This window comes from Maylandia zebra, unplaced genomic scaffold (genome assembly GCF_041146795.1).
Source record: "Maylandia zebra isolate NMK-2024a unplaced genomic scaffold, Mzebra_GT3a scaffold03, whole genome shotgun sequence".
In the NCBI taxonomy this organism is placed as follows: domain Eukaryota; kingdom Metazoa; phylum Chordata; class Actinopteri; order Cichliformes; family Cichlidae; genus Maylandia; species Maylandia zebra.
Window position 1 is genome coordinate 4,241,443 of NW_027490033.1, and position 22,131 is coordinate 4,263,573.

The following is a 22,131-nucleotide window of genomic DNA, read 5'->3' on the forward strand; positions in this document are numbered from 1 at the left end:
CTAACTTTTCATGCCTGTGAGCATAAACATGAGCAGCAGCGCTCTCTGCACTTTGTGTGTGTAAGTGCAAAAGCTTACAGCACCTGGTATTCCCAGGCGGTCTCCCATCCAAGTACTGACCAGGCCCGACCCTGCTTAGCTTCCGAGATCAGACGAGATCGGGCGTGTTCAGGGTGGTATGGCCGTAAGCGAGAGAAGAGCACAGAAACAGCCTTTTTAAACATGCTGTGATACCACCCTGAACACGCCCGATGTGTTCTAAGGTGCATTTAAAACCCAGGATGGCATGGAGCTACCTGCCAGAGAGCAGCAGGTAAGTGCATGGTCCCTCCTGCTAGCCCTCAATGTCTACGTGTATTTAAAATTGAGAGGTGGGCAATGACGCCAGGGGTGAGGTGTACACCCTGATGGTAACTTGGATTCCGTGCAGCGTGCCCACCCCCAAGATCCTATATGTATGTGTAATGAGAGTGTGAGTAATGTGAATGTCTAAGTTGTGAGATAAAATTGAGGCAGAGGCAGCCAGAAGGGGACAGAGGGGGGGGATGCCTCCTCTGCACCCTAGTGACACACCCCTACTCCAAGTCCCTGCATGTGTGGGTGGTTGTGGTGGAGCGGGAAGAGGGAGGCAGCTGGAGATGGGGAGGGAAGGAAGGGAGGGGCAAGTGACCCCTCCCTGGGGCCAGCTCCCCCGCTGACCCCAGTAGGCACCCCCATACTCTGCGACCCGCTAGGGAAAGGGGGCCCAGGCCCATCCGGGCCGGGGCCCAGTGCAGCAGCGCTGCCCGGCCGCACAGAGCCCGGGACAGTCCACCCAACCCCACCACAGAGAAAACTGCACCCACCCCACCATCCACTCATCGTCCAGACTACATAAGACAATAGACGCCCAGGCTGAGATCTTCCTCCACCTCTCCTGTATCTCCCCCTCCTGCAGAGAGTTCCTGAAGAGAGGAAAGCTCCTGCAAGATGTGACAACCTCCCTCACCAGTTGAAGAGCCCCCCAGGTGGCTCGACGCACCGGCGGCACCCTGCGCCCCCATACACCCACCCGCCCACAACGACCAGCAAATACATAAAAGATGGTAAAAGTGATTCCATCTTTGTGTCTCCTCCCATTGTTTCCCCAGTCTGTCTAGTTCCCCATATTCCCAGGACACCGCTGGACAACAAGTGGGTATTCCAAGACTGAGAGACAGCCAGAGTTGGCAAAAGATCAGACATTCTTAAGTAGAAGTAAAAATACTATTGTTCCAGTGAAAGTTAAAGTACTGATTCAACTTCATTACTCAGCTAAAGCAAAAAAGTACAGGCTCGAAGCGCTTACAGAGAAACGCATACAACAGAATACAACAGAATGCTGTTCGCGGCAGTAACACACACTTGGAGGAGAGGCTCCAGCCGTCCATTCCAGCCCTATCCCTAACATTAACTCTAACCGTAACTTTAACCTTAACCCTATCAGGTCTTGTTTTACAAAGCGATTCATGATTAGAACAAAAAACACATTTACACATACTGATGATTTGTCACATAGCATCGTTACCTGTTGGGATGAGAACGTGTTGTTTCCAGTAGCGTGTCTAGAAAATTTTTGTTGGGGGGGCCAGGTAGGGGCACAGATTTGGAGAAGGGTGGCAGGGCCACACCCACCAGGCCTGAAGGTGCCTGTAAACAGGTGCTCTCAGAAACGCCGGCATCCACACACACACACACACACACACACACACACACACACACACACACACACCTGCAAGCAGGGAGAAGGAGGGACAGCACACCAAAAACACACATGTCCATAACTGCTGGGTCGTTTAGACTCCTGAGCTGTGCACGAGGGGTCGACCACCCACTGGAAGGCCGGGCACTTGTTTTCAACCGTAATATACCTGATGTGCTCAGGTAACCTGTAGCGCCATGAAACCACTGTCACACCAGGGCGCATAAAAAATGATGCTTTAAGAGACTGATGGGATCGGGCAGCAGGGAAAACATCCACAAAATGCTACCTTCAGTTTGACTCCCTAAGACTACCTAAACTAAGTAGAGTCATTACATGCTTGTTAAAAGCAAACTCTCATATAGTTTTTAATGTGCTTCTTTCATTACAATGACTAGATAAAGAATGTGGCCCTGTCTCTATTTAACACTGGCTACCCCAAAATGTTTCCAAACCTTCAACCGTAACTTTCACTGAGAGATTTTTAGATACGGTTATTGAAGCTGTGGGATTAATTTTTTAAGTAACACGAGACGAGAGGCAGCAGCATACACACAGAGCATCAGTGATAGAAAGCTAGGCTAACATAGGGTAGCTACCTGTTCAAGGAGAAACATGTATAGGCCCATCTCAAGTGCCAGTGAACATCTAAATGATTCAGGGAAGACTTTGGAGAAAGTGCTGTGGGGAGATGAAACGAAATTATGTGGCTTTAACTGACCTTTTGAAATAGGAGTGTGATGCAAAAAATAGCATCCCTGCAGTCAAGCAGAGAGATGGAAACATTATGATGTGAGCTACAGGACGACTTAGTCGGGGTTCCAAGCAGTCAGGAAATGTGACATCGTCAGACTGCAGGCCACGGATTGGCTTGTCAGTCGCGGCACTCAATGAGTCATGAGACGGTGTCTTTCACTAAAATCAAAACTGCAGTTTTTTTAAAACCCTGCAACAAGGCAAATAGCTGCACAACACCGTGGTTTCCAAGTGTGACAAAAAGCCACAGATACATCATCGCTGCGACGTCTTCCTTTGTTGTGGCATTCGTGTTGCTCATAAATGACAACATGGACATCGGGCCGCTTTGCTGTAATGACCCCACGCACATTAGGTGGTACTTGATTGTAATGGAAAATGAGTCACAGCAAGCTGATCTGAGTATGTACTAATGGAGAAGTGCTATAAGATCACGGAGTGGTCTAGTCAGTCTCCAGACATCAGTACTGTAGAAAATCTGTGGAGGGAGCTGAAGTTTCAACTTTCCAAGTGGCAGTCAAGAAACTTACAGGATTTAGAGAGTTTCTGTAAGGAGCAGAGGGTTAATGTTTGTGTGTCCTCACTGTAAAGACTGCAGGTTACTGGAGCGTGTCGTGTCATGTTTCCTGTTGCTCTGAGGTGCATCCAACAAATACACAAATCATTTACCACTAATAATAACACCTCCCCCACTTAAGTGTGTTCAACAGGAAGCTAAAGACTGGTGCTGTTAAAGTGTTCAAAAAACAGCAGGAGCTCGGTGTGAGGCCACAGTGGGCCAAAAAACACAAGATGACCTCCAGCAAGGACAAAATGTATCTGGACGTCTCTGTGAGCATCTGTCTCACTGTGTAAGTGTAGCACAGTGTCTGTGTGTGCATGGCTGGGCAAGAGAAACAGCACAACTGAAAGCCAGCACTCAGACGAGGACCCGGTGCATCGTCTGTCTCATCTCAGCCAGTTTACTTACAAACTCTTTAAGTTTGAATTTTAAAGCCAACAATGTGCACAGGGCAGTGATATTTCAAATGAAGGTAAACTATTCCAATCTCTGCAGCCCCAATTGTGTATCACACACACACTAAGTTCTCCTCCTGCCTTCAGCCCAACCGTTGAGCGCCATGACAAATAGAGCCGCAGAATTTTGCTGCTGTGTAATTAAATTGAGACGTGGGGTCAAAATTCCCACCTAGATTGAGTGAGATGAAATAGAAATCGGCTCTCCTCTAACTGACTTTATAGAAATAATTACATCAGCTGCATTTATAACTGTTATTAAATAACAGCAGCACACGAGAACTAAAGTGTAATCCCAGCACATTTCGCTTCGCTTGCACTGATTCTTTAGAGATGACGACCGTGGTGGGTAATTAAGGGCAAACAATATACAAGTGGCGTGAAAAATGGAGGCTGCATTACCTTTCCAAAGCTTCCTTTCCCGATGGCCCGCAGTATCTGGAAGTGGTCAAAGTTTACTGTGGAGAAAATGAGAAGCAGTTAGTGAGAACGTGTCAGTTTGAGCTGAGCTATAAAACAGGGAACATGACATGTACAGCACTGTGCAAAAGTCTTGAGCCATCCCTCATTTGCTTCCAGGGATCCGGACTTCCCTGTAATCTTTAAAGTGGTATTAAGGAATAGCTCTCCAGGCTTTTTAAAGTGTTTCTGATTTTTAATCCAGGGCTTGTATTTGACCACTTTTTGTCTGTTAAGACCCTTCACACTAATCTCTGAAACATTCAAACATAAACAGACACCTAAGTCACGGAAAGGACCAGAAAACTTAACAAAGAACCAATTTTAAATTGTATCTGTACACATTTACTTGCAGCCTATTGCAAAAAAACAAAAGCCCACATCATTTGTTCTCACTTCTTTAGTTGAAGAATGCAGTTAATAACACCGTTAACACAGACTGACCTGGCAAAACACGAAAAAATAAGGGGGTGGTTCAAGACTTTTGATCGGTACTGTATGAGAAATGCAAATGTGCACTTCACAATGTATCGCTGCACTTCGGCAGTACTGTGAAGATTAAATGTTTTTTCCTTCCCGATGCATGTGAAAGGTTAAGACTTACATCTCCAAATGTACTGGAACTGATTTGAACCAGAGGACTCAGCCACACTGTTACTATGTACTGCATAAACACGTTTACCGATGAAGGTAAAGCAGACGCTGTCCTGACTGTGTGGCTAAATTTTGTGCTGAAAGCATCAAATCAATTGAATATGATTAACTTGCTATGAGAGGTTTTTACTCCAAGTGTGACTTTTTCTGGCTTCATACACCTTTCAGGGTCAAATTCAAGCACTTTGTAAGCACGTTTAATGTCCATTTTCAACATTTTCCAGCACATTACCATAAAAAGGATGCATATTTCACTTCGCATCACCTGAGTAAGACCACGTGAAAGGCCAAATTAATAAGTCTTCTCATCAGATATTGATGCTTCTTTCTTATGTGACACAAAAAACAGGAGGAGACAGATCTTTGCTTGTGTTGTTTTTTAAGTTCATTCATTCAAAACTAACTGTAAGACGCTTAACTACATTGCAGTCTGTGTTATTGTTGTAGACCTAATTATCACCTTTAAAGTGTTTGTGCTAATAACATCATGTAGAGTAAGACAGGCATAGAGAACAGCACTGACTGGGAGAGGCTTTGAACACATGACATACTCAGATCAATTCAACACTTTAGACTTTAAAAATGCACAAGCGTCTTTCAAAAACCCATTTATTTAATCTATCATCATTGATATTATTATGTACAGTTAGAATGTACTGTTCATCTCCCTTAAATAAACAGGCAGCCTTAAAGTGTGAAATAGTCACTTGTCTACTGTCTCAGTGGCTGATAGTGCCCCACAGGCCTCAATGTCAGCTCGAAGCCATTATGTTTCAATTGTTTAATGATAAACAGATTTTGAATGAAAGCGAGGAAACTTCGCTAGCACAAAAAGTGCCTATTCTTTCTTCCCATATGGTTCAGTCATATTACCGTCATTTCCCCCTAAGCTGTTCCCAAAGACACCAGGTTAATACTTGAAAAGGCTGCAGCGATACACAAAAATATCATCAATATTCTGTTTACTTGGTGACAACGTCGCTTTTAGCCTTCAATCAGAAAGCCTGACGTTGGCTAGTTAAGCATCGGGCTAACGTTTAACGCTTTCACTTGAGGGAAGTAACTCGTATTACTGCTACTGCTGTGTAATCTTGGTTCAATTCACAGCATATTCTACAAGTTACCCTGCAATAACTAACTGTTAGAATAGCGCCACCGTATTGTATCGCACTGAGTGCACTTCAATCCTTTGTCCCGCGAGTTTGCTAGCTAGCAAAATAATAATACCAATTTTAAACAAATAACATGTGTAACGTACACACTCGAGAAAATTATTTACTAGTACTTACGCAAACTCCCCCGTTGTGAAAACGTACAAATCCTTCTTGTATTTTTCGTTTTCCAGCAAACACTCATTAAAACGGCCTCCAGGCACATTAGCGCACTCACCCCCGACTGATCAGGGAGGGGGTGGGGGGTCACACACTGAAACAGACTAACGTGCAGAGGTACAGCCCAGGCAGACAAATGTTGCTTTTAGACTTTGCGACTCGTTTTATTTCTCTATCTGATAAGAAAACTATTCAATCAGATAGTTCTTTGTGGTGAATGAAATACGGTTACAGTTTCAAGAAGTTTTAAGCACCAAATCCGAAATCCAAGCACTGCAATATTAAAATCCAATTCAATTTCTTGTTTGCTCCGAAATCTACGACATGACTATATACAGAAAAGCTTGACATGGTATGCAAAAAAAAATTCCGAAGACAATACAAATACAAATACATGAACAAAAAATGTTTTAACTGTCAGTTATGTCATTTTAAAATTTTCCAAAACTAACATTTTCTTTGATTGACTGATATTAAATGGATTAGGGTCAAGTTTAGTGTGAACAATATTACACAAACAAGCACGTGTGTGCGCATGCGCACATATTAGAATCCCTTCGATCGCTTCTCATATGTGCGCATGCACACATATTAGAATCGCTTCGATCGCTTCTCATATGTGCGCATGCGCACATATTAGAATCGCTTCGATCGCTTGTGACGTGATAACTTTGCTTTGATCCTTTCTGACGTCATAACTTTGCTTTGATCCAAAACCTATAAATAGAAGCGCTCACCTGTTACTTTATGCTTAACGGACGTTGACCTGCAGCAACTAAAACCCTTTTGAGAAGCTTTGAGAGCAATTTACGAGAGAAACCAAAACAAGTTCAGTTTTGTTTCTCACCAATTCACAGCGCAAACAGACACATTACACCATGTCAGCCAACCCATCCTTCGGCTCAGATGAGCTTGGAATATCTAAAGGGACCATTTTGGGAGATCACCACATGGTGGAGGCTTTCCTTGGAGAAGGAAGCTTTGGTGTTGTAACGAAATGTCGCGATACAAAAAACAACAAAACTGTTGCTGTTAAAGTCAACAAGAGCGACCCTGAAATTCTGCTCCAGGCAAAACTGGAAATTTTCATCCTGGAGCAGCTACGACGCTTGGATCCAGACAGGTGCAACATCGTCGAATGGAACGGCTATTTCCTCGATGGAGAGCGCATTTGCCTGAATTTTGAACTCCTCGACCAAAGCCTGTCAGACTACATAGGGGACCGGAATAACCGAGGTCTCCCAATGAGAGAAATCAGGCCAATTTTGAATCAGCTCGCAAATGCTCTATTCCACCTGGGTTCTGTGGGAATAGTGCATGCTGACCTCAAACCTGTCAACATCATGGTTGTGAACCGCAGTGAGTCTCAAGTCAGAGTCAAACTTATAGACTTTGGCATCGCATGTAACACCTCTGCAGTGATTCCTGGTGACTGTGTGGGGACAATTGGTTATTGTGCACCTGAGATTATGCTTGGCACTCCATATGATGAAGCAATTGACATGTGGTCTCTAGGGCTGGTAGCTGTGGAGCTTGCTACAGGGGTGCCTCTCTATCCTGGGGAAGACGATTATGACGTTTTGAAATTCATAATTGAAACCCAGGGTCAGCTACCAGATCATCTCCTAGAGTCTGGCTTGTACACTGACAGCTATTTCATCGAGGATAACCACAAGGAACAGCGCTGGACATTTAAGACCCCAGAACAATTTCAATACGAGACACATTATCGATCCAAGGAAACTCGATCGATAAAACTTAAGTGTCTCGATGACCTCGAACAACTGCTGAAAGTTAGGCGAGGACCGGAAAATGGCCAAACATTATTTGTAAGGCTAATCAAAGAAATGTTGGCCTTGGATGCAAATCAGCGCATAACACCCTCGGAGGTTCTGAAGCATCCCTTTTTCCACCCTGGCCTCTCAAGGAGAACCCCCTGCACTGACATGAATAGTACAGGGGGAGAACTCCTTGTGCTCTCTCAGCAGCCTTCAAGCTGGAAAAGTCATGGATTGCAAAAATTCAGCTGCAGTTTCCAAAACTCAGTTGAATTTCCTCAAAAAGGAGACATCAACACCTCAGCCAACCCATCTGCCTCTGAAGATGATCTTCAAATAACGGAAGGGACCATTTTAGGAGATCACCACGTGGTGGAGGCTTTCCTTGGAGAAGGAGGCTTTGGTTTGGTAACCAGATGTCGCGATACAAAAAACAACAAAACCGTTGCTATTAAAGTCAACAAGAGCGACCCTGAAATTCTGCTCCAGGCAAAACTGGAAATTTTCATCCTGGAGCAGCTACGACGCTTGGATCCAGACAGGTGCAACATTGTGGAATGGAACGACTATTTCCTCGATGGACAGCGCATTTGCCTGAATTTCGAATTGCTTGACCAAAGCCTGTGGGACTACATTGGGGACCGGAATAACCGAGGTCTCCCAATGAGAGAACTCAGGCCAATTTTGCATCAGCTTGCAAATGCTCTGTTCCACCTGGGTTCTGTGGGAATAGTGCATGCTGACCTCAAACCTGGAAACATCATGGTTGTGAACCGCAGTGAGTCTCCCGTCAAAGTCAAACTCATAGACTTTGGCCTCGCATGTCCTGCTTCTGCAGTGATTCCTGGTGACCGTGTGGGGACAATTGGTTATTGTGCACCTGAGCTTATGCTTGGCATTCCATACGACGAAGCAATCGACATGTGGTCTCTGGGGCTGGTAGCTGTGGAGCTTGCTACAGGGGTGCCTCTCTATCCTGGGGAAGACGATTATGATGTTTTAAAATTCATAATTGAAACCCAGGGTCAGCTACCAGATCATCTCCTAGAGTCTGGCCTGTACACTGACAGCTACTTCATCGAGGATAACTACAACAAACAGCGCTGGACATTTAAGACCCAAGAACAATTTCAATACGAGACACATTATCGATCAAAGGAAACTCGATATATAAAACTTAAGTGTCTCAATGACCTCGAAAAACTGCTGAAAGTTAGGCGAGGACCGGAAAATGGCCAAACATTATTTGTAAGGCTAATCAAAGAAATGTTGGCCTTGGATGCAAATCTGCGCATAACACCCTCGGAGGTTCTGAAGCATCCCTTTTTCGACCCTGGCCTCTCAAGGAGAACCCCCTGCACTGACATGAATAGTACAGGGGGACAAAACCTTGTGTTCTCTCAGCAGCAATCATCGTTTGGGTGGCCAGAATTCTAGGGGAGCTAGAAATTCTTGTGGAAAAAAAGCCCAAAACAATAACATCAACAAAAAAAAGCAATGAATGTGGTCTTAAACTTGGGCACAATTTGGCTTGAAATCCATCAACTAATCTCTCAATATTCAAAGCGGAGCAGCAGACAACTTACCATCACATCAGTCCTTCAATCAGACCTACAACAAACGTCTTCAGTCTCTCACCCCAACCGGTCGCAGCAGATGGCCGCCCCGACCTGAGCCTGGTTCTGCCGGAGGTTTCTTCCTGTAAAAAGGGAGTTTTTCCTTCCCACTGTCGCCAAAGTGCTTGCTCATAGGGGGTCATATGATTGTTGGGTTCTCTGTATGTATTATTGTAGGGTCTACCTTACAATAATACATACAGCCTTGAAGTGACTGGTGATGTGATTTGCTGCTGAATCAATTTGGAACTAATTGGAAATCTGGATATTAATTAAATAAACCTGCTTTGACCATCAATTAATTGTTGTTTGAAATTCTTTATAAATATATAAATATAGTGCCACTCTTCTACTGTTTAAATTGCAACTGTTTAAAACTGACTAATTTATTCATACACTTGAGCATAAACACATGCACAGTAAATGGCCTGTACTTGTACAGCGCTTTACTTAGTCCCCAAGGACCCCAAAGAGCTTTACACTACATTCAGTCATTCACACATTCACACACTGGTGATGGCAGCTACATTGTAGCCACAGCTGCCCTGGGGCGCACTGACAGAGGCGAGGCTGCCGGACACTGGCGCCACCGGGCCCTCTGACCACCACCAGTAGGCAACGGGTGAAGTGTCTTGCCCCGGGACACAACGACCGAGACTGTCGGAGGCGGGGCTCAATCTGGCAACCTTCCAATTACAGGATGAACTGCGAACTCTTGAGCCACGATTGCCCTATATACACATATACTTTACAGTACTAGTCAGTGCTTACATACTAGTTCTTTTCCCTACTTTTTCATGCTTACTGGTACAAATGCCTGTTACTAGAGTTAAATGCTATCAATGTATTCTCACAGTTATGGAACTGTACAAATGCATACAAAATAACGCTCACGTAAACATAACTGTGCACTAGTTTGCCCTTATTGCTGCAGTTTGTTTCAAGTTGTTCTCTCTCTCTCTCTCTCTCTCTCACTCACACACACACACACACACACACACACACACACACACTCACTATGTAACGTTTCAGCAAAAAAATACCACCCCTCCCCCCCACAGTGACACCACCACCACTAGTCTGCACAGCTGACATAAGGCAGCATGGATCCATCCTTTCATGCTATTTATGCCAAATTCTGACCCGGCCATCTGCATGTCAGAGCAGAAATCAAGACTCATCAGACCAGGCAACATTTATCCAATCTTCTCATGTCAAATTTTGAGAACTGTAGCTTCAATTTCCTGTTCTTAGCTGACCAAAACGCTCTTCTGCATTCTTTGGTTGCAACAAATGGTTGTATGAGCTACGGTTGCCTTCCTATCAGACATTTTTCTCTGACCGTTGACATCAATAAGGCAGTTTTTCCAAGAGAACTGCCTTTCACTGGATATTTTCTCTTTTTTGTCACCGAAAAGGGTGTCTGTGTTACTTCTTGTCTTATATATATTGTCTCTGTTTTCCTCTGTCCTTTGTCAGAGTGTCTGTTCACCTACCCCCTGTGTCTCCATATTCCCAGTGTTCAAGGTTTCCGAGTGTTTTCCCAGTTTAGGTTTTCATGGTTGGTTCTGTTTGCTACTCAGCCAGAATAAACAGCTCGCTCTTTTTAAAAGTAGGCTCCAGAATGGATGATGGCATGTTCGCATGTCTTTATGCAACACTGAGTGTGCTGAACTAAAGGTAGGCCTAGTTTCATTTTCATGGTCATTATTATCAAGACAATGATTACGCCTTATTCTGATTATTTCTCCCTTTTGGAGGTGTAACGTTTACATGAGGGGTGTAGGAACATTTCCCCCTAAATATTTTTAGATAAACTTTTGCTAAAGTCACAGTTTTTGTCGTATTGATGATGCAGCTAGAATAAGTGCTTTTAAATAAAAGAATAACCATTCAAAGTGCTCAGTGGTGAAACTGTAACTCTTTCAGAGTTTGACAGCTGGACAAGTGATGCCGTATTTAAAGAAACATGAGATGAGTGCAGCATATTATCTGAACAGAGACCATTCAATGAGCAAGAATAAACACTGAAAGAGAAACACTTCACTGTTGATTATCATATGAAGTCTAATGAAAGCTGTTAATCTGTTAATATCCTGCTAATCTGCATACAGTAGAGTTGGATGTCTCGAGACCGGTCTAGAGACCACTTTTACGTGGTCTTGGTCTCGTCTTGGTCTCGACGGACTTTTGTCTTGGTCTCGGTCTTGGTCTCGGTCTCGGTCCTGCGTTCTCAAATCGACATAGTGTTCGGGAGATTTGGAGTCAACCATCAGCGGAGCGGGGGGGTGGCTTACTGGGCTTAAGCCCGGGTCATTTTTTCAGAAGCATGGGGTCTTTTGGAGTGTAATTTGTTAGTTAGATGCCTGACTGACAACTGTATAAAACAAAAACAACACACGAAGCACAGAGCGCACCGTCGTAAATTCCCCCTAATTTTGGTATGATCCGAGCTCAGGCACTGGGCGACTGAGCACAGCACCCATGTGAGCGAGGGGGGAGAAGCTGCTGGCTGCGAGTTTGCTGCAGACAGAGGAGAGCTTAAGTTTGACCAGGTACCAAAGCAAATCATTCGTACTGAACTAATAATGTAAATATGACGGTGTATCACAAAAGATTGATATCAAACTGATCACTTGGTTGCGTTACTTGCTCTTCGAGTGAATCAACAAATGGATAAATAAAAAGCCGAACAGCAATGCTGATTTTTTAGAGTCTTAGCTTACATTTCATATTTTCAGTTGTTACCCTCCACGGCTAAACAAACTCTCTAAATCGGTTTCAATTGTGTACTGATGTACACAACAATGGACATAAGGAGCTTCTTTCAAAGAAAAAACTCAGGTAGATGTTATTTTATATATTATGCTTTGGATGTTGTTCAGTATATCTATGCAAAACAAGAGGAATTTCAATACACAGCAGTATATTCACACTTGAAACCAGATATTTACATACACTTTATGGAGAAAACATAAAAACTTTTTTTACTGTTAAACATCAATTTAGAGTAAACTTTTGTTTTAGATAAATAAATGTTGAAATATCTTTTGAATTAGTTAAATGTCAGAATAAAAAGAGGGAGCTGTCTATTTTAATCACTTTCATCAAATGTAGGAGTACATGTACACTAAGTTTATTGTTAATTAATAAGAAACTCCAGACGATTCGATTCTGAGCTGAAGAAGCTTCTGATAGGTTAGTAGAGTCCATGTGAGTAAACTGGTGGCACAGCTGTGGATGCATATAAGGCAAAACACAGAGCCTGTTTCTGTGACATGGGAAAATCAAGAGATGTCAACCAAAACACCAGGAAAAGAACTGTGGAGCTCCATAAGTGTGGCTCAATTTTGAATACAGTTTGGTGCCATTTGCAATTAAGAAATACAGATAGTTTCTCTCTTTACTCTCAAAGTTAACAAATATGTTTTTTATATTTATCAATCTAAAAAAATAAACATTTAGTCTGATTTGATGTTACAATTAAAAAGTGTTTGTGTTTTTATCTGAAGAGTTTGTAAATATCTGGTTTCAACTGTATATTTGATGATGTTGGTGTTTGGCTTGATTGTCAGCACAAAGAGGGAGAGAGAGGGAGGGAGAGAGAGAGAGAGAGGGAGGGAGAGAGAGAGAGAGAGGGAGGGAGAGAGAGAGGAGCAGAGAGGGAGAGAGAGAGAGGGAGAGAGAGAGAGAGGGAGAGAGAGGAGCAGAGAGGGAGAGAGAGGAGCAGAGAGGGAGAGAGAGAATGACGACAGAACAGAGATGGAACAAGAGCAGGTGAGACACATGTTAGTCAAATGGTTGTTTGCCAAAACTCATCAGAACATGTATCTAGTACCTAGTGTTTCTTTTTAGATACCATTTGTTACTTTTCAAATTCTATATTTATTAAGTTATGCAGGCTTGTTTGCACAACAAGGCTAAATAATTATATAAACCTTTCTCAATCTAAATATTGTACTTTGGTAGAATTAAAAAATAAGTGTAGTGCAGGTCTATGATGATTTTTAGTGCTACTATCATCTAGTTCTGATTCTGGTTCTGTCTTGGTTACTGTTGTAGTCCTGTTTTAATTCCGGATCAGTTCTGGGTCTGGTTGAATTGGGGTTTAGTCCTCGTGTCTTGATACAGGCCCGACTTTGTTCTGCCTTGCTGCTTAATTAAAAAACTAGTTTAAGGTGTCCTGCATATGTATATAGAATAGCATCTGGCTGCAGTTTAAAGACTTTTTTTGTCTCGGTCTTGGTCTCGTCTCAACTTGGTCTTGGTCTTGGTCTCGATACCCTCTGGTCTTGGTCTCGGTCTTGGTCTCGATACCCTCTGGTCTTGGTCTTGTCTTGGTCTCGGATTAGGCGGTCTTGACTACAAGTCTAGCATACAGCAAATACAGAACATGTGACTTTAAAGCATCCAGCAAAGTGATAACTGTCCTCTGCCCACTAAGTAGTGACTCTACAAAAGATTATTTTCAATATCATCTTTATATTATATTTAGTTATTCTCCAGCGCAACAATGTAAGGAGCTCTGTGATTGGTTAGGAAAGGACAGACTGGCCACCTGGATTTTTCTTCACTGCACATTGATCCATAGCTTTGCTCTGTAAAGGCTAACAAAGTGCTTTTGCTTTACAAAGACATTCAGCGTCGGTATTCACTCTTTTAAAATGCCACTGAACACTGGAGTGAAATGGAGCCCTGATCCTCAGAGTTTTATTGTTGCTAACATTTCTTATAGATAGCACAGATAGTGCCCCACTGCAGTAATCACTCATGTCTAGATATTCCTGTTAAAACGGAGTTTTTCCTCCCCACTGTTGCATAGCAAACCTAGCAAACACAAACTATTGTATAAAACGATCTAATTTAAACGAACAATCATATTGAAGCTTCAGACAGCCGTCATATGACAGTGAAACACTGCCATCTGCTGGACTCGAATAACAAAGACGCTGCTTTGACGGGTGAGGGAGTTTCAACAAGTCTGCAACGACTCAAGCATCAAACTACAGAACTATTGTAGCGGACATGGTTCTCTAATGACTGCTTCATTAACGCAGGTCAGAAAGGATCAAACATATCAATAAATTGTGAAATACAAAAAATTACTGTTTCACTGCACACACAAACCTTCTCTTATTAGCACAACACTGCCCAGGCCTCAGAGTGTATTCCATATAGACTATTAAACCTTAGCATGTTATTTTAATGTCTTACAGGTAAAACAGCCAAAAAGTAAAGTTAACTGTAATTTAAAATATTCAGCTGCAAAAATGCTTTTAGCAAATAATTTTTTATGACTGCTGCTAAAATTCAATACTAGATTTTTGCTGGTCTGATTAAAAGGTTAAATGTAGAAGTTTTGGGATAATATATTAATACTTCCAAAACAATAAAGTTGTTGTAGAGAATCTATGTTCATTATTGTTGCTCATCATGGAAAGACAAAGACATTACACCCTCCTACTCTCTGCACACAGTGGTCTGAGGGATCTTCCAGGATCGGGGATTTTATTTATTTTGTTCTTTTTCGGTCTTACTGGTTAGTAGGTGGTGATTTTCTACCTGTTGATCTCACATTTGGAACATGATTTGCTCTGGAGCAGATTAGGTTCAAAGCATGAGTTGACCTGGCATTATGTCTTGGATTACAAAAAAATCCCACATTAAATCTTGAAGTTAACCGGATAAGACAGCGTTGTGTTTCACAGTAAAGGCCTCAGAGAGTTGTTGCTAACCAAATTCCATCTTGTATGGCCACTCAGCATCTTATGATGTTTTGTAACCTGCCACTACAAAGAAGCAGTGAAACAGTTTCTGTTTTAGCGCACATACACTGTGTGCTGAACAGTATAAGGGCAATAAAGTGATGGTACAGAAATCTGCATCTGGTCAGAAGGAAAAGCACGCACACTTGGAAGACTTGGCCAGATTTTTATAAAATTATTGGCTGACAGTGGACAGATGAAAGGATGTGGATGGTCACACCCTCGTGCAGTAAAGACGGCGTTCGGTTCATTGAATACACAAAACCAAACACACAAAAGACACAATAAGACAGCTGATCAGTTTGCTTCACTGACTCATCTTTTTTTTTTTTTTTTTGCCTGTCCCGTTTGGATCTTTAGCCATCAGAATTGTTGTCTGAAGGCCAAGAAAGATGCCAAGCAGCTTTACTTTACCAATTGGATCATCACGGTCTTGCGTTTGGGCCATTTGATTGACCTTTATTATAATTATATATTTATTTGATTTGATTTTTGGTTGTTACAGATGGGACAGACATGACTGGGGGATAGGACAGGGAGAAAGAATGAAAGAAAGAGAGGGGGAGAAAAAAATAGAGGGGAGAAGAGACGGTGAGAAAGGGGGGAAGAAAAAAAGAAAAACAAACAAAACACCTGGATCACCTGTATGGAGATAAGAAAAAACAGAAGAGAAAACAAACAAGAAAGAGCAACATAATAAATATAGCACCATCACAATAAAACAGCTAACAGTAGATAACAGTAGATACCAAATATTAGATGTTATGTTACAGCACGCAAGATCGACAGCGCACAATGTGCTTTCAGGCAGCAGCCAAGAAAGGTGTAGTTTGTGTCTGTGAACACCTGTGTGCACACCTGTGTACACACCTGTGTGGATCAGCACGCTTGTATTCAAAAGGTTTCTCCATGTAACGATCTGCTAGGGAGTGTGGGGAGCCATAGCCCCGTCCCCCAGGGCATGAAGCAGGTATGGAGGAGATCCAGGCCCCAGACATCCAGAGGCCCCAGAGTACGAGGACCCGAGGAGGACCACCAGGGGGCCAACGTGCCACCCTCCTGGGAAGAGCTGAGGAGAGCCCCAAACGAGAGGTCACCCAGCAGCCACGGAGCAGAGGCCAGAGGGGGTTGCAGTGATGTGCCCGCGGGCTCTGCCAGCAGCCAGCTGTGCCAGAGAAGACCGGGTATCAGGCCGAGAGGCCTGAGGGCACCCGACCCCCCGTAAGGGGCCTAGCTGGGCCACAGGTGCCAGGCCCCGCCAATCGGCCACCAGGAGTGAGTCGGTACATACATGAGCGCCCCGCCCCAGACACCAAAACGAATAACAATAATGGATTGCATTTATATAGAGTTTTTCTAGGCACCCAAAGCGCTTTACAATTCCACTATTCATTCACTCTCACATTCATAAGACTGGTGGAGGCAAGCTACAGTTGTAGCCACAGCTGCCCTGGGGCAGACTGACAGAAGCGAGGCTTCCCAAATCCCTGAGCCACAGTCGCCCCCAGAACCACCAACACACCAACACCAGCCACCGGCAGGGAGCGTGCCGAGGGGGGAGAGGTCTCCACACCTCGGAGAGCCCGAGATGTCCCCAGAGAGGTGGAGTCTTACACCCAAGCTCCCCCGCTGACCCCAGTAGGCACCCCCACACTCTGGAACCCACCGGGGCAAGAGGGCCCAGGCCCATCCGGACCGGGACCCACAGCAGCAGCACCACCCGGCCCCACAGAGTCCGGGACAGCCCACCCGACCCCACTGCAGAGAAAAATGCACCCACCCCGTCATCCAATCTTCTCCCAGACTACACAAGACAATAGACACCCAGGTTGAGTCATTCTCCACCTCTCCAATATCTTTCCCCCACCTGCAGAGTCTGCTCCTGTAGAGAGGAGACCTCCTGCAAAGATGTAACAGCCTCCCCACCAGTTAGAGAGCCCTCCATTCAGGCCGATGCACCAGAGGTCCCCCGCTCCGGGGCTGAGCCCCCATGCACCACCCCGGCGACACAACAACCAGGACCCAAGGCCCCAAGGCCCAGCCAGAGCCCCAGCCTGGGGGCGGAGCACCCCCAGACCCCCAAGCCTCCACGCCCATCCCGGACCCACCCAGGGGCAGCCAGGCTACCAGGCCAGTAACCAACGTCCACCAGCACAGACCCTCCCCCATCTCCGCTGTAAGCAGCCACAAGGAAAACACCATCTAAGAGCCACCAGAGCCCCTTACCAGGTCATGGCCACAGGGAAAACGTCCCTAGGGAATCCCTAGATGCCCTAAGGCCGTCCCGACCCCCATATCAACCACAATAGCGAAGGCAGAACTAAACCATGACCCCCCACCCCCACTAGGTGATGAAGCCAATCAAAGTAGTCCAGAGGGATTGATCAAATGTGATGGCAGAGGCTGTATCAAGACTAATGTGATCTATTAGATGGTTTTTATATTGGTTAGAATTAAGATTATTTTTATTTTTCCAGTTAATGAGGACCATTTTCTTGGCAATGCATAGGGCCGTAAAAACAACGTGGGCTGTGTTTATTTCTGTAGTGACCTCATCCAAGTTGCCCAGCAAGCATACTAAAGGGGAGGCTGGAATGTTACATTTCAGACACTTTGCTAAGTCGTCACATATCTTGCGCCAAAACTTCTGAACTGGTGGACAGAACCAAAGAGCGTGGATATAATTGTCCGGTGTATTTGCTGTGCAGTGTGAGCAGTTGTTGGAAGACGTATAGCCGATCTTGAACATCCTATGACCAGTATAGTGCACTCTGTGTAATATTTTGTATTGTATTAATGGCAAACTGGGATTTCTGATCCATTGAAAGGTTTTTAAGCATATCTGAGACCAAAGGATTTGGTCTAAGCTGATTGATAAATCTGCTTCCCATTTTGCAATCGGAAGGGATATTGATTCATCTACTTTAGAAAGTGTGCTGTATATTTTAGACAATAATTTTGGGGGGGGGGGGGGGGGGGGGGTTAGATTAAAAAATTGTACCACACTTGGTGGTGTTTGTAATTCAGCTTCACTGGAATTAAATTTCTTTTTTTTACTATGGATTTAATTTGTTGATATTCCAAAAGTATTTTCTTGTTGATCCCATATTGTGTAACTAGTCTGTCAAATAAAATAAAGTCTGTTCCTTCCAATATATGTTCCAAGTTTTTAATTCCTTTATAACTCCAAACTGGAAAGTTTATCATGTTATTGTTTTGTAATATGTCCGGATAGTTCCAGATAGGTGTACGTTTGCATGGGATTAATGAAGACGCCGTCAATTTTAGAAACTCCCACCATGCTGTCAGAGAAGAGCTGATATTGATGCTTTTAAAGCATTCATGTCGTTTGATGTTTGAGCTGATAAATGGTAGGTCTGAAATCTCTAGGTTATTACATAGTGCCTGTTCTACATCTATCCAGGTTTCATCTAAGAAGATGTGTTTAAACCATCTAGAGATGAACTGAAGCCTGTTGGCTAAAAAGTAGTGATTAAAGTTAGGCAGATCTAATCCTCCTTTATCCTTGGTCCTTTGTAGTGTTTTTAAGCTGATACGTGGGGATTTATCTTTCCAAAGGAATTTAGAAATATACGAGTCTAGAGATCTGAACCAATCTTGTGATGGCTTATTTAGGATCATTGAAAATAAATAGTTTATTTTTGGCAAGACCATCATTTTTATAGCGGCGACCCTTCCCATGAGTGATATGGGTAGAGAAATCCATCTAGCCAGGTCGCCTTCTACTGTCTTTAAAAGTGGGATGTGGTTTAATTTAGTTAATTCTGCAAGCTCGGGAGAGATATTACTAACTCATCTACACAAGTCGTGTTGTAGAAGGTACAGTATTTATTGTTGTATTTATTATGTACCAGCTCAGGTAGTATAAAGAAAAATGACGTGTAACCAGATGGTTTTTTTAGTAACTTTTTTTATTGCTCAAACACAAGAAACATGCTTTGAAAAACAAAATTGCTGGGCAGCACACAGCCCTGGAATGCTGCTAAAAACAAAGAAAGAAATTAAAAAGTGGCTAACGCGTGTTCAGGTTGTTTACTAAGCTCCAAAAGAAATGACAGAGTCAAAGGTAAAAAGACAAAAAAGCGACAGTCTTCCTCCTGCTGTGACTGACAGAGAAACAGCTCATGTGTGTTCAGTGAAATGTGTGTGATCATGAGACTAGTCATTGACATCGTCCAGACTGTAAAAGTATCACAGAAACACAGTCACCTTTGGCACTGCGTCACAAGCCAGCCATGGCTGATGACAGAATCACTGAACAAGTGGCAGCATGTTACTGTTACGACATGTTAATGCTTTGGACCACAAACTCAAAGCAACACGAGCTTCAGGAATCGTTCGATGTTCTGTGATTACTTTGCAGTTTTAGAGAGATTCAAATTCATTGTGTGTTTAGCTACAGGTTAACAGTCTTCACAGCTAAGTTTTGCTTCCACCAAAGAGAAAAGAAAAAATAATATTAGGGGCTTTCCTGAACATACTTAACACTAGTTGTTAGCCGTCTAAGACCAGAATGTCTCTTGCAAAGTGTACAGGTAAATTATTTTCACAATCAACTGCAACATATCTGTTAGTGAGGAGATTACCACGATACTGGCATCTGGGTTTTCTGGCTCCCTCCTTCCTTAGTTCACACTTAACAACTTTGAACATCTTGTGACTTTTTGTCATTTGAAGTGTTTCATCAAATATTCCCTCAACACAAATGTTTTTGATCTCACTTGGATTATCAAGGATGAACGTGTTGGTATCTTTACAGCTGTTGTCAACATTGTAGATCTGTTTCCTTCTTATAACCGTATCACAATCCATTGCAGTCATCTTGGCGTTTATGTGCTGTCTTCTAAACTGGCCATAGCGGGTTTCTTCAAGCGTTGAACTCTCAGAGGCAATGAGCAGCAAACAGATAAACAGGATCCTCATTATTACCTGGTGAAGAAAAAACAGAAACAATATTCTGATTGAGAATTTTATCCAGAAAAAGCACAAATTATTGCAACAAATATGTAATAAATTTGAGTCTACATGCTAACTTGTGGTTCCTAAAGTAGAATGGGAAGTGATAGGTTTGTAGCATAAACCACAGTTTACTACACAGCAAAAATCAAGACACAAGTAGGCAAAGTTCTTTGTGTTACTCATGCATGAGGGAGACCTGCCTGGAGCCAAGTGTCTCTCTGAAGAGGAGTGAACGCACCCCCCTCTTCATGCTACACAGAGTTGTTACAGACCTCCTAGGATGAGACATTCTTTCAATCTACAAATGAATATATACTTCTAAGCATATATAAATATATATTTCTAAGCATAAATGACAATCCAACAATACAAATCTAACAGGAAGCAGAGGCTTCAACTATCACCCAGCCCTCTCCTGTTGAGCCTGCTCCTATTCTGGCTTCAAGCCCAGCAAGAAGCGTCGGATCAGCTGCTGAATGATTGCTTAGTTACTTTGCTTTTGTCTTTGGGTGCTCAGGGACTTCTCATACACTCCTTCCCCTTCATTCATATTCTACTGTTACATACACTATGTTGCCAAAAGATTCTGTTCCTCTGCTTTCACACACACATATAAACTTGAATTACATCCTATTTTTAATCCATATGATGTCGACCTCCCTGTAAATGCTTTCCACAGCGTTTAGGAGTGTATGGGGAATTTATGAGGTCAGCCACTGATCTCACACATTAACTTGCAGTCTCTGCTCTATTTATGAGCAGTTCTTTCAGGTTGAGATCAGGACTCTGTGCAGGCCAAACTCGCTCATCCATGTCTTTATGGATCTTGTTTTGTGCACTGGTGTGCAGTGACATTGGAACAGGAAGGGGCCATCCCCAAACTGTTCCCACAGACTATGGAGCATGAACGTATCATAAGTGTTTTGGTGTGTAGAAGCATTAAGAGTATCTTTTACTGGAACTAAGGGGCCGAGTCTTAAATTGCTGTTGAATCTAAATGTCTTATAGTGAGACACATTAGAATTTTGATTTTGTCTTTTCACAAACTGATCGCCAGCCAGAAATCTTTACATCACACAATGAAACAATTTGCAAGAACTTAAACGTCGACTCGGACATGAAATCATCATAAATGTAAACGCTGGAAGCTTTCCTCACATCTCCTCGTGTATTGTGGCTTGGTCTGTAATAACAAATCTGCACTGCACATCTGAAAACGAATAAAACTCAACTCAAGAACCTCACAACCTTTGCTGCACTAAAAGGCATCCAGCATGAGATTACCTTATTTTTGCTTCACTGATGAGTGAATGAGTGGTTGTTGGTTGGTTGGTTGGTTGGTTGGTTGGTTGGTTAACCTGCAGCGGTTCAGGCACAAGTGGGTCGTGTGGAGCAGCAGGTGAAAGGCTCTGAAGCTGGCGAAAGATTACAATAAATCAAATACATGACTGAATAGGCAACATCTGATAGTCAGTGTGAATGAAAATGAAAGATTATCTAACATAAAGACTGGTCTCAAACTGTACATGCATGTAGCTTATGCAGGATTTGTGTGCTCACAGAACCCAGATAATGTCAGCATGTTTTTAAGCCCGTGTCTGGATTGTAAAAGTAGGTAAAGTGTGGCAGGAGCGAGGGTTGTTATACTTCCTTGGAGGTGTAGAACATGAGCCTGTTGAGAATTAAATATTTTTATTGTACAAACAAAACATTCTTACCAAATGAGGAGCGAAGACTCGAGATGAGCAGAGTGTAGCTGAGACACGCTGTTACGTTCAAGTCAGTCAAACTGGAACAAAGAACACTTGGTTCTTGTCACTTTCATTTTTATACATTTCAGCAGCACCGCCTTATGTAATCATTTAAATTATCACCTACATCACCAGTGCACCAGTTCTAAGAAAATGTACCACTTCTCTGTTTGTGTTTCAGAAACTTAATACCACATGACCACAGCATCACGCAAATGTAGTTTGTCACTCATAGCTGGCTTTTCTACTGTTTTACGAAAAAAAAAGTTTTCTTGCATATTTGCAGGCCAAACAATCAGGTTGA

The 22,131-nt window shown here is 43.1% G+C and overlaps 1 protein-coding gene and 1 non-coding gene across 3 annotated transcripts in view; both read right to left on the minus strand.

Moving 5' to 3' along the window:
* The window catches only part of LOC143415747 (uncharacterized), a 46,459-nt gene extending 24,599 nt beyond the window's left edge, over window positions 1–21,860 (minus strand). The window contains exons 1-4 of one of the 2 annotated variants that reach the window (XM_076881145.1): window positions 21,795–21,860; window positions 21,361–21,491; window positions 19,839–20,046; window positions 3,896–3,951 (exon numbers count right to left, since the gene is read on the minus strand). In XM_076881145.1, coding sequence (XP_076737260.1) covers window positions 3,896–3,951; window positions 19,839–20,040 — 258 coding nt within the window. In that variant the 5' untranslated portion in view covers window positions 20,041–20,046; window positions 21,361–21,491; window positions 21,795–21,860. Of the gene's footprint in view, window positions 1–1,756; window positions 3,952–5,895; window positions 5,987–19,838; window positions 20,047–21,360; window positions 21,492–21,794 lie in introns of those variants that run through there. The other variant, XR_013096174.1, reaches the window with a different exon arrangement.
* Window positions 72–190, minus strand: LOC143415805 (5S ribosomal RNA). Its single transcript, XR_013096244.1, has one exon. It is a non-coding gene; the product is annotated as a 5S ribosomal RNA (ribosomal RNA).
* Window positions 21,861–22,131: the final 271 nt, after the last annotated feature.